Source organism: Dasypus novemcinctus, chromosome 6, assembly GCF_030445035.2.
Source record: "Dasypus novemcinctus isolate mDasNov1 chromosome 6, mDasNov1.1.hap2, whole genome shotgun sequence".
In the NCBI taxonomy this organism is placed as follows: domain Eukaryota; kingdom Metazoa; phylum Chordata; class Mammalia; order Cingulata; family Dasypodidae; genus Dasypus; species Dasypus novemcinctus.
Window position 1 is genome coordinate 94,224,801 of NC_080678.1, and position 13,570 is coordinate 94,238,370.

The 13,570-nt window shown below is 36.4% G+C and overlaps 1 protein-coding gene across 5 annotated transcripts in view; it reads left to right on the forward strand.

Moving 5' to 3' along the window:
* Positions 1–13,358, forward strand: part of LOC101436027 (zinc finger protein 248) — a 31,566-nt gene extending 18,208 nt beyond the window's left edge. For all 5 annotated transcript variants that reach the window (XM_058299221.2, XM_012519318.4, XM_071215908.1 and 2 more), the window contains 3 exons: positions 4,665–4,791; positions 5,099–5,194; positions 9,238–13,358. In XM_058299221.2, the coding sequence (XP_058155204.1) occupies positions 4,665–4,791; positions 5,099–5,194; positions 9,238–10,733 (1,719 nt within the window). In that variant the 3' untranslated portion in view covers positions 10,734–13,358. The remainder of the gene's footprint in view (positions 1–4,664; positions 4,792–5,098; positions 5,195–9,237) is intronic.
* The last annotated feature ends 212 nt before the right edge of the window (positions 13,359–13,570 follow it).

The window sequence follows — 13,570 nt, forward strand, 5'->3', positions numbered from 1 at the left end:
ACTGATCTGATTTTCTCAGCTCCTCTTCATCTTATTCTTGCCCTGAATATGTGGGTACAATTTTTAAGATGCACTTTTTTGTAAATGTTTTACCCACAGGATAATGCTTCCTTTCTTCCGTTCCTTTTCTGGGAATCTTGATCTGTTCTGCTTATGGTTTGTTTGCACAGAATTTTCCTCTCAACTCCTATGGTTGGTCAAATTTTCTACCTCTTCAAGTCTCCATTTTCTTTACTCTTTTCAGTTCTGGCACTTTCCTTTCTTTCAGAAGTTCAGTATAATAAACACGCCCACCTCCCTTTTTTTTTCTTCCCCATTAAAGTATAACACTCTGCGCAGCCAGTTGGGGCCACTTTAGAAAGGTGGTTTACTCCAGAAAAGTCCATTTTGTAGTTCGGAGGTCCATTCAACAGAAAAGGGATTGAATGAGTGCAGCACTTGGTGCAGTTTTACTATGGCCTCTCTTTCTTTTTTTCTTTTTCCTTCTTGGGGGCCCCCTTTTTTTTCCTTTATTTTTACAGAAGTTTTAGATTACACAAAAGTTATGTAGAAAATATAGGGGATTCCCATTTACCTCATTCCCTCCCCCCTTTCATATTTTCCCCAATGATAACTTCTTTCATTAGTGTGGTACATTGGTTATAGTTTATGAACAAATATTGAAGCACTGCTACTAACCAGGGTCTATCACTTAAGTTTTGGTTTACACTTTGCACCACATAGTTTTATAGGTCTTGACAAAATTTATAATGACCTGTATCTGTCATTGCAGTATCATGCAAAACAATTCGAATGTGCCAAATATGACCCATGTTACACCTGTTCTTCCCTCTTCCTCCCCTCAGAACCTCTAGTGACCACTGTCTTTACATCAGTGTTACAAGTTCTTCCATTATTAGAATAAAAATAAGTCTGCTTTGGTCATGGTTGCGTTCCCCCTTTGTGTTTGTTCATTCCTCATTCTTGAGGATTTTGGGGTGGTGATAACCACTCTGCTTCCAGTTAAGAGGGGTCTTAGATCCCTTGGGGAAGGTTGAGGGAACTGTCTTGCTTGCCGTTGTAGATACTCTGTGATTTTAAGGTTGGATGTTGTCCATCATCATTATTTTGTTAGTTGTCCTGTGTTCATGATTACAAGCATTAATATCAAGGGCCTGGTGTATTAGTCTGTCCTCTTTCTCTAGGCATTACCCATGTACTCTAGAGAGTCTTACCACTCTGTTAACGAATGTAGCAGGACTCCCCAGGATGGAAATTTAACATTCTGTTGATTATTTGTATGGGTCTCCATTCACTGAGATAACAGCCTGTGACCACATGAACACATTCATATTCCATAGAGTCATGCCCCACGTGCACCCCTCCCCACATATCCCCCCACTGCTGAACTGACACCCTTTACTGGTGTGTCATAGTTGTCACTTTTTTGTAATCCAAAACCTCCCCCAAAACAAAGCTTGAGGGCCATTTCGTATATAGCACTGCTCTGTGGCATGTGTCCCACCCTAGTTCTCTGTGGACTTGAGTCCCTGAAACTAGATATGCATGGAATTCTATTGCCGCTATCCCCAGTGGGGGGTGAGAGGGATCAGAGCTGCTACCTCTGAGCAGCTCCCGAGCAATGAGGGACTGAGTGATGGAGAGGGAATGGACCAGTGAGTGTGGGCTAGTTTCCTATCTGATATTTTTCTCTTTTTTTGATTCATCATTTGTGTAGTCCTTCTCCATCTTCCAGATTACTAAGCAAGTGGGAATTGTTTTTTTATTTGCTAAATCTCTGAGGAGGTTTTTTCAGGTGATATCTTACATCACCATGTTGATACATCACCCTCTGTTAACTGTTTGATTATCTTACAGTATAGATAGTACAGGAGGAAATGTATAAATGCTGGATTCTTTCTATTTTAACAATCTTTCACATAGTAAGTTGATTCCTTAGCATTCTCTAAAGGTGAACAATGCATTACTTAATATTTTAATAAACTCTTGGATGTTCCATTATTTGATATATTTCAATCTCCTGTGTTTTCTTCTACAGGTTTATAGTTTTGCATTTCACACTTAAGGCTATGATCCATTTTGAGTTAACATTTGTATAGTGTGTAAAGTCTGTGTCTAGGTTCATTTTTTTACTGTATGGATGACCAGTTGTTTCAGCATCATTTGTTGAAAAGACTATACTTTCTCCATTCATTTGCCTTTGCACCATTGTCAAAAATCAGTTAAATATATTTGTGTACAGGTCTATTTCGTTGCATTAATCTACATGTCTGTTCTTTTGACAGTAACTTTCTGTCTTGATTACTAGTCACTTCATAGTAAGTCTTGAAATCAAGGAGTGTGAGTTCTCTGACTTTGTTCTTCTTTCATTTCATATTGGCTGTTCTAGGTCCTTACCTTTCCATGTACATTTTGGAATCAGTTTATTGCTATCTACAAAATAGTTACCTGGGATTTTGCTTGGGACTGCATTGAATTTATAGATTAAGTTAAGAAGAAGTGACATCTTAACAACTTGAGTCTTCTGGTCAAAGAACTAAAGAATATCTCTCTATTTAGATCTTCTTTGATTTTTTTCCATCAGTGTTTTGTGGTTTTAGGTATATTCCTGTACATATTGTATTAGATTTTTAAAAAATTTTTTAAAGATTTATTTTTTATTTATTTCTCTGCTCCCCCACCCCTCCTCCACAGTTGTCTGCTCTCTGTGTCCATTTGCTGTGTTCTTCTGTGACCGCTTCTATCCTTATCAGCAGCACTGGGAATCTGTGTTTCTTTTTGTTGCGTCATCTTGCTGTATCAGCTCTCAGTGTGTGCGGTGCCATTCTTAGGCAAGCTGCACTTTCTTTCGCTCTGGGCGGCTCTCCTTATGGGGCGCATTCCTTGCTCGTGGGGCTTCCCTACATGGAGGGCACCCCGGCGTGGTAGGACACTCCTTGTGTGCATCAGCATTGCGCATGGGCCAGCTCCACATGGGTCAAGGAGGCCTGGGGTTTGAACCGCAGATCTCCCATGTGGTAGACAGACGCCCTAACCACTGGGCCAAGACCATTTCCCAATATTGTATTAGATTTTTACAAAAGTGTTTCATTTTTTTGGTCCTGTTGTAAATGGTGGTGTTTTTTGTTTTTTGTTTTTCAATTTCACATTTTGAAATTCCAATTGTTTGTTCTAGTATTTAGGAAAGAGTTGACTTTTCTTTTATACTGACTCTGTATCCTGTGACTTTGCTATGATTGCTTATTAGTTACAGGAGTTTTGGGTTGATTCTTTGGGGTTAAATAGATAATTATGTCAGGTTCCAATAAAGCCAGTTTCATTTCTCTCCAGTTATACACCTTTTATTTCTTTTTCTTGTTTTATTGAATGAGCTAGAACTTCCAGTACATTGCTGAATAGAAATAGTGAGACAGGACATTTTTTGTCCTGCTCCTGACACAAGAGGGAAAGTGTCTAGTCTCTCACTATTAAGTGTAACATTAGGTATAAGGTTTTCATAGATGTTCTTGATCAAATCGAGGAAGTTCCCCCTCTATTCCTTATAGGTTGAGAGTTTTTATCATGGATGGATGTTGGATTTTGTTAAATACTTTTTTTCATCAGTTGATACGGTTTTATAATTTTTCTTCTTTGACCTGTTGATGGGGTAGATTACATTAATTGATTTTTCAAAAACACTAATCCAGCTTTGCATACCTGAAATAAATCCCACTTGGTTATGTTTATGATACTTTATATATACTATCAGATTTGATTTGTTAATTTTTTTTGAGAGTTTTTTGGCCTATGTTCATAAGAGATAATGCCCTTTAGTTTTTTGGAATATTTTTGTCTGGATTTGGTATTAGTGTAATGCTGGCCTAGTAAAATTAGTTAGGAAGTATTCCCTTCTGTTTACTAGAAGAGATTGTAGAGAATTGGTATTGCATATATTTCCTCAAGTGTTAGAATTCACCAGTGGGAACATCTACATTTGTTGCTTTCTCTTTTGGAGGAGTATTTTTATTGTTTGAATTCTTGAAATAGATAGAGGTCAGTCGTATTATCTATTTTCTCCTTGTTTGAGTTTGGTAATTTTGTCTTTTAAGAAATAGATCCATTTTATCTAAGTTTTCCTGAAACCCAATTGTAGTCCTTTCAAAGACCTGGGATGGGATGTTAACCCTTTTCTTCATAACATACATACCTCATATCTATTGAATTTCTCCCATCTTTTCATTTATTTTTTGCTCTATTCTTCCGTTTTGTTGGACATATTAATCATAATTCATTTTAAAGTTCTTTTTTGTTGTTGTTCCAATATCTGGGTTACCTGTGGGTCTATTTTTATTTATTTATTTTCCCTTGATCTCTGCCTCTTTGGATACCAAGAAATTTATTATTGGATGCTAGACATTTTGTAAAAAACAAACAAACAAAAGCCTATAAAGGCTCCAGAAAGTGATCTTTTCCAGCAAAGAGGATTCTTCCTTCTCTCATCTGAGTAAGTAAAATACAGGACTTGTCATTTTACGCCTTTCATGGACTGAGTTTGGTAGAGCAAGTCAACTTCTTTTCCTCTCCAATTCTATTCTACTTTGTACATTTTAGTTTAGTTCTCTTAAATCTTGTCCACATCACCTAGTTCTGTCCACTTCTTATAGAAAAGGAATATACTGTTACAGGAACGAGTTTCATTCACGGATGTATGTGTGGACTTCACCCAGGAAGAGTGGTACCTACTGGACCCTTCTCAGAAGATACTATACAGAGATGTAATCCTGGAAAATTACAGCCACCTCGTCTCAGTAGGTAAGGATTTTTTTTTCCCTATCACTGGCGTGCATTTCTTAGTTGCTGAACATGTGGACGCCCTGTAGAATGTTCTCACTTGAAGCATGAGAATCAGTGCTCTAAGATGACTAATCCCTTTTGACCACTGTAAAGAATGCTTGCTGTGTTCTTCCCTCCCCAGGGATTGATCCATTTGGGTACCTTCCTAGGACAGCTACTAAATGGGTACCTTTCTTACCCATCATTATTTCAGAGTGTCTAAAACCTAGCTGTTTAACCACAGTCCTGTATTATTTTCTTTCAACATATTATTTTCTTTCAACAGGTTATTGCATTACTAAGCCAGAGGTAGTTTTCAAGATAGAGCAAGGAGAAGAGCCCTGGATATTAGGGGAGGGATTCCCAAACCAATGCTACCCAGGTGAGTTAGTGAGTTCACAAGCATATGGAAGGCCAAGGAAATTAGATTCCAGGTCATCAGTTTAGGGTTTGTCATATTTGCAATATTTTTAAGAAATTTCTTTTTTGAGCCCTAAACTTTTGGAAGTGACCAAGAATAGTTGGCCCACATCCCTTAGTTACCCAGATCTCTTCTCCATGTGTCACTCTCACTCTCTTTGACATTTTAGAGAAATTTACCTGTACCTATTATCCAAAATCAGTCTGCTTTATCTTAGATATTTTTTCTTAGTTACTTTCTCTACATTTTAAAATTATTCACCTTCTCTCATTGTTTTTGGACACCTTTTGTTAACTGGCATTTATTCATAAAATACTTTCATGTATTCATTCAATAAGTATATAACAAATACTCTGTATGGCCCAGTTCTTTTAGATAATTAACAGAATAATGTCCCTGTTCCTATGGGACAAAAAACCATGAAGGACAAAACACACACACCCACACGATGTTTGATGGTGGTAAGTACTGTGAAAAATGAAGTAGAGGAAAAGGAGATAGAAAATGATGGCATGTGCAGTTTGGCAAGAAGATCAGAGAAAGCCTTTTGATATGGTAAATATTAGACCTGAGATTTTAATATAATGAGAGCGGGAGCAGTGTGGACTCTGCGTATTCCAGGCAGAGGGAACATGAGGTTCTGAACCTCTCATCACTGGTATGTTCTTAGAGTGCTTAAAGAATGGCAAGGGGGCTTGAGTGGCTAGAGGCAAGTGGGTGAGGGGGAAATTAGTAAGAGATGATGTCATAAGAAGTAGCAGGGACCATGGTAGATATATTAATTTTGTTTTGAGTGATGTGAAAAACTGTTAGTCTCTGATGTAAATCAGATCAGCACATCATCAGATCTGTTACATGGTTTAAAAATCTCTCTCTGACTTCTATGCATTGAACATACTATGGAGAGGGGTGGTGGTTGGGCATGAGAAGAGAAGAAGTGCCAGTGAGGGAGACTATTGCATACTCCAGAGGAGAGAGGATATTGGCTAAGACTAATTTGGGACCGTGGAACATGATGAGAAGTTGTGGAATTGTACATATATCTTGAAGATGAGGCCAAGAGGATTTGCTGTTGGATTGGATAGAGTGTGAAAGAAAAAAGAGTCCAATGTAATTCTGAGGATTTTTTTCTCAAGCAACTGGATAAGTAGGGTGCCATTTACTGACTTTGATAAAATTAGGGAGAAGAGATTATAGGGGACTTACTAATAATTTAGGACATGAGAAGTTTGAGATAACTCTAAGACTGTAGTTTACGTATTAAATACATACAAGTATAGAGTACAGGGTTGAGGCTAGAACTAGAAGTATCCATTTGAAAGTCATCAACTTTAGATGGCGTTAAAGGCAAGGGGCTAAATGAGGTCTTCTAGATCAGAAGTCAGCAAACTCATGTAAAATACCAGATTGTAAATATTTTAGGCTTTGTGGACCACACATGGTTTTGGTTGCTAGTGGTAGTGCTGCCTCTTTTTCTTCATCTTTCTCTTCCTCCTCCTCTTCCTTCCTCACCTCTCTCCTCCCTCCCACCTCTTCCCCCCTCTTTCTTCTTTCATCCTTCCCTTAAAAAATAAAAACCAGTTCTTAGCTCAAGGACCATATGCCTTGCAATTATAGTTTGCCAACCCCTTTTCTAAAGGATGGTTGAACGTAGGTAAGAGAAAAAGTCCTGGAATGATTCCACTTTAGAAGGGAAGTAAGTCCATTAAATTCATTCATTAGAAGAGACTGGGAAGGAACAGTCTAAGCTACAGGAAAATCAGAGAGTTTGGTGTACAGGAGTCAAATAAGGAGTAGTCTGTCATCCTATTACTACCATAAATGGCAACCATGGGGTCACTGTAAATCTTCCAAACATCTGTTTTCCCTGGTTACTGGTCTCTTCAATTCCTGTGGTTATTTTCCTTTCTAACCCATCTTCTATATCTCACATTGTAACATTTCACTGATAACACTCAAAACTAGGACTATCTGTGTTTTCTCATTCCTTGTTTAATTGATTTTTTTTTTTACATATAACATCTGATTTTGTCTTTCACTGTCCTGAAAAAGAAAGCTAGATAGTCTCTCCTCATTAATAAATGATCGTTAAATCCCCTTTCATTGACTATCACAATATGGTCATATTCTGTCTAAATTTTTTTTTTCTGTTCTCCAAAACTTTATGCTAAATCCCATATTATCCAATATCTTAAGTTTTGTTCATAAATGTTTTCTCTTTTACCTGTAACTTTCATTCCTATTTAATTTGCCTTTTCAGTGAATTAATACAGACAGTAAATTCTAAAGGTTGGGGTAAATGGAGTTTTAAAATGATAGGGATAACTTTTGTTCTTTTATTATCAATTTTTTTTTTATTAAAAAAGTATCATTTAATGAAGGATGTTTGGGTTCTTAGCTGAGCCAAGGCCAAAGTGCAGCTAGTTGGATGATAGGTATGCTTTTGGGAACAAGAAACTGAAACTTAGACTTGCCAGATCATAATTTTTAATAGACGTGTGAAATGGTAAGTGTGTATCCAGTTTGTGTAAAGGTTTGTTGGTTTACTTTTGTTTTGATTTGTTTTTGCCAGAATAAGAAATTTCATCTGTCAGGTCTTGGGACAGTCAGTTCAGGACTGCCATAGATTTTTTTAGCAAGTGATTAGCTTTGTTGCATTAGGTAGTAATAGTAAAGTATAGCCAAGAATTGTTAGGATAAAATTTACGGAAGAAATATGACTCTTTAGGGTCTCACAAGTAAATAAAATCACAGATGAGGAAACCTAGGTATAAAACAGACTTAAGGATCATTATTGCTGCAGGAACAAAATTGTTTTGGGGAAAAGTAACTCAGCAGATTGAAGTGAAGACACATATGATTTGATGGTCAGTACAGATTCATTAATAGCAGCTAGAAAATAAAAATGAATCTGGTCATTTTGCCAGGATAGACTACCATTCATCTATTTTGTCTTTTGTCTTGGACATTTGTATTCTTGTGAATCACAGCTAGATGGAGAGAGTCTGGGATGAAGCATTGTCTCTTACAGCATGAGGAAATAGTTGACTTCAGAAATGTATTTTGATGTTGATGTATCAAATGGGGGGAAAAAAAATAAGGGTGGAGGGTATAGAAGCATATATATTTCTGAAATCCTACCATAGGAAACAAGTTATGAAAAGGTAAGGGCCTAAATCATGATCAGTCTTCACCAAACCTAATTATTCCTGTAATGGAAGTATTTTCCTTGTGAAAAATACTTGCTTACTACACATGTCCAATTCTCTGTGAGTTTTCTGCTCTCTGAATCAACAACTCTTAGAAAATCTCTATCCCCATTTGCCATGTCTTAAGTTTATTTCATCTTCTCTAGCCTGCTTCTTCTATAGCCCTATAGTATACTTTTTTTGAAAAAGAAATATACCTTGTGTATTAAATTCAAGGAAACATAGATCCTAAGTTTTAGAGGTATTCTTTTGAACCTGAGGAAGTTGGTGTTTTTACAACTTTAATTGATGTTGATATGTAGCATGGAAAAGAATGATGCACTGTAGTTGGACTCCTACCCCAGTAATCTGTGTGTGAGGCAAGGACTAAACTGTTCTGCCTTCATCAAACAAAATTCATCCTCTGAAACCTCTCTTTCACTTTATTCAGTGCTCATTGTTTATGTTGGACTTACCCCATTCTCTTTGAGTTTCCTTATATCTGAATAAGCTATTCTTTAGTCCCCTAGGCTTTGAATTTTATTTCACCTTTTTCTGGTCTAGTTTTGTGAAGGTTATATTTATAAAGTTTTAAATGTTTATGTGGTCCTTGCCAGTTATTTCTCCCTGTATTCCACTGCAGCTTATTTTTTGTTTACTTTTACTCAGACTTGGGGGGTAGAATAAATGCATACTTAGATTCTGTTCATACCAGTAAACAGACCAAAGCAAAAGAGTTGAGTATGTCTTAGGGCATTTGTTTAAAAGTTCAGTGTATTAAGATGCTTAAGATGTGGTTATTTTTCTAATTTCTAGAAGACTGGAAATTTGATGACCTGATAGAGAACAACCAGGAAAATCAAGATCAACATTTTTGGCAACTTGTATTCACCAACAACAAAACATTAAGTATAGAGAGTGGTAATAAACTAGGGAAAGCTTTTAATCTGGGTGCTGACCCTGTTCCTTCAAGAAATACTTCATATAAAATATGTGATTCATGTGAAATGAGTTTGAAAAATATTTCCGACATAATTATAAGTAAAAAGAACTATTCAGGAAAGAAGCCTGATGAGTTCAATATATGTCAGAAATTGCTCCTTGATATTAGGCATGAGAAAATTCCTACTAGAGAGAAATCTGACAAATATAATCACAAAAGAAATGTCCTCAATCATAGCAAGGGTCTCACTCAGACAATTTTTGACCAATCTTTTGATAATGAAAATGAGAAAGACTTCAGGGAGGAGGCAGCCTGTTTTAGAGATAAAAGATCTCAGATAGAAGAGGCATTCTCTAAATATAATGAGTGCGGAAGAGCCTTCATCCCAAATTTAAAATTCATTGTATCTCAGAGAACTGATTTGGAAATGGATCCATATGAATGTAATATTTGTGGAAAGTCCTTATATATGGATTTAAGATTTGGACATCAGAGACCTCTTACAGGAGCAAATCCTTATGAATATAATGAGTATGGGGAAATCTTCTGTGACAATTCAACTTTCATTATCCATCAGGGAGCTTACACAAGAAAGATTCACCATGACTATAAAGTAAGTGACAAAAGGTGGGAAAAGTCAACCCACTTTAAACATCAGATAGTACACATGGGAGAAAAACCCTATGAGTACAATGAAAATGAGAATAATTTCAGCAAGAAATCACATCTCACCCAACTTCGGAGAGGTCACTCAGGAGAAAAAACCTTCGAATGTGGTGAATGTGGGAAAACATTTTGGGAGAAGTCAAACCTCACTCAGCATCAGAGAACACATACAGGAGAGAAACCTTATGAATGTACTGAATGTGGGAAATCCTTTTGCCAGAAACCACATCTTACCAACCATCAGCGAACACATACAGGGGAGAAACCCTATGAATGTAAACAATGTGGAAAAACATTTTGTGTGAAGTCAAACCTCACTGAACATCAACGAACACATACAGGGGAGAAACCCTATGAATGTAATGCATGTGGGAAGTCCTTCTGCCACAGGTCAGCCCTAACTGTACATCAGAGAACGCACACAGGGGAGAAACCCTTTATATGTAATGAATGTGGGAAATCTTTCTGTGTGAAGTCAAACCTCATTGTACATCAAAGAACTCACACAGGGGAGAAACCATATAAATGTAATGAGTGTGGGAAAACCTTTTGTGAAAAATCAGCTCTCACCAAACATCAGAGAACTCATACAGGGGAGAAACCCTATGAATGTAATGTTTGTGGGAAAACCTTTAGCCAAAGGTCAGTACTAACTAAACATCAGAGAATTCACACAAGGGTAAAAGCCCTCTCAACATCCTGAATGTTCAGAAGCCTTCATCCACCTGTCAAATTTGTTGCACAATCTAAAAAATGAGATCAGAGAAACCCAAAGAATGCCACAAATTACTGAGAAATGATATCTCATTGTATTTCAGATAATACTAGGATAAAACCTTATAAAATGTCTTGAATATATGAAAGCTTTCAAGAAAAATTAAAACTTTTCATCAAAAAAACTTGTACTAAAGGGATATTATTCATTTAAGAAATGTAGTAAAAATCTTTATCTAGATTTATATTGTGTAGTGTCATGTTCCAAATGTGATACCAAAATCTTTTTGTAAATATAATGGATGATATTCATTTATACCCATATTCACAGTGGAATGACAACAGCATTAAACAGATGAAGAGTCCCTGATGTTTGTAGGCGTTATGTGAGTATGATAATATAAAAAATTGGGAGTATGCTATTGGAGCCCAACATGGTTGTAAGGAGAAAATATGAATCTTTGGTAACTATTGTCATAAATATTAGTATTTCCCATACTAAATACCACCAATGTCTTTATAGCTTGTCATAATTATTTATATATATCTCTGTGTGTGAGTGTGTGTGTGTGTGTATAGCACAGTGGTATGCTAGAGTCAGCTCATACCTGTAAGTGCTGACTTAAGTTTGGAGGAATTTTGTGAGCTACTTGTTAAACAGCCATTATTGAAAATTAAATTATGTAAACTTAACAAATTATATTAAAACCAAAGGTAATAAATACTCAACACTCATCGCTTCCTAATATTTTTACTGCATTTTACTATTGTCTATGCTTTTCAGGTTACTTATACTATTGAATCTGTACAGTGAAAATATTATATACTGGTATACTATTGTACATCTCTTTCCAACTCCTCATTCAGTGCCATAATATTTGTAGCTTGAAAAAGGCCATAGTGGGAGTATTTACACTTTGGAAATTGGCAATCTACAAATCAGGGGTTTTATTTTCCCAGAGAACCCGTTGTCAAACATTTACCAGCACACTACTGCATATATATTTATATATATATATATATTTGGCAAGTTTAAAGTATAAACCACATATCCCTTTTTTCCTACTTCCTGACATAAATAAATGGGTATGACCATTATTGTTAAAACTGCCTCTTCAATAAAGAAGCCAAAAAATGTTTTGTGAGCTTTTTCCCTCTTGATCAATCCTATTCTAAATAATACCAGAGTCTCCTTACAGCTTGGCCAGTATATGTTTTAAATGAAATATTACTTCACAAATAACCACACTACCTATGTTTTCTGTTTCCTGGCATAAATGAATAGTTATGACTGTTGTTACTGAACATAAAGAAGCCAAAAAATATTTTCCTGAAGTTTTTCAGCTGTCCCTTAGACATAATATAAATGCTATTAATAAGAGTAGTATTTGTGTAGGTTTTACAAAGGTTAACATCAGTTATGAACGGTAATACTGCCCTCTACAAATATAAAGTGGTGGTATTAATGGAATGCCTCTTTCATACTCTTGGTATTTCATTGCAGTATCTATATAAGCATGATATGTGTAACTTGAGTTTTATATAACCCAGGAACTATGTATTTGTATTTAATATTATAGAGTATCATATACTGTCCCTGTCCCCTTTGTCCATTTCCTACAATTTCTTGGAACGCATTGGAAGCAGTCCTAAAAGACACTGCCTACCCAACAGCATTCCCTGTTTCTTCTTTGCTTTGCTCTGTTTTGTCTCTGTCCATTCTTCTCCCAGATCATTTAGGGTTAAGTCCAGATTAATCTAAAATAATCATGAAAATTTCATTCTAATGATTGATTTGGGGTAGATGTGCTATACTTCTGAAAAAGATCTTGGTGGTAAAAGGAGACAGAAAACAAGATTGTCCCCCTTCTGCTGGACTTGTTCACGTCTGTATATGATACTAGATTATAGCCTGTGACACTGAGGGGCGTGAAGATGACAGTGTTCAAGGTGGGAAGATGGGGACAAGCTGCTCAACTTTTTCATTCTAGTCCTACTCTCTAATGGGACTTTTATCGCCTGTGATAATAACCGTTTCTTATTTATTCTTAGGACTGTTACTTATACCTGAAGGCATTCCAGTTAACACAGAGGAATAATTTTTCTAAGTGTTCTATATGGCAATTTAGGGAAAGAATTATTTCTTTGGACAAATTTATTTAAGAGTGGCTGTTTTCATCAGCCATGGTTCTGCTGGAAAACAATTCTGTTCCAACTAAGATTTTAATGGCAAAATTATTACAGGTGTGTGGGCCAGACACAAGCACTATTGAAGCACCTAAAGACTAGCTTCAGCAGGAAGACCTTACCCATCTTAGGCCCACAGGGACAAAGGATAGAAACAGTGTTGTCTAACACTGAGAATTGTGTTGTGGAGGAAGGGCCACCTAGTGGGAGAGAGCATCCCTGCCAGATTTGTGACACCAAATTGCTGGTACCTCCCTTTGAAAAATCTAGCCAGATCCCACCTGCAGGGGAGCCCAGGTGGGCATAAAGAAGGGTGGAGAAAGAGTCTGGGTGGAACAATGGAAAATAAGTAACAGTGTTTTTTATTCCTGTAAATTCTTATGTAAAAGGCTAAGTATTAGAAATAAAGTTATTCTACTGGTTGAAAGTTAAGTGTTTTCTGCTTCATTGTGCTTTCATATCAGCTTAATTAAATTACTATTGGAACAGAGCACAGTTGCAGGTATATCGCCCTGTGGTATTTCTTGTTATATATGGTGTGAGGTAAGCAATTAACTCTGTTCTAAATAAATAGCCAGTTGTTCCTGAATTGTTTTGATTAATTAGCCCCTTTTGTTGAGTTGATATCGCATTTTTATC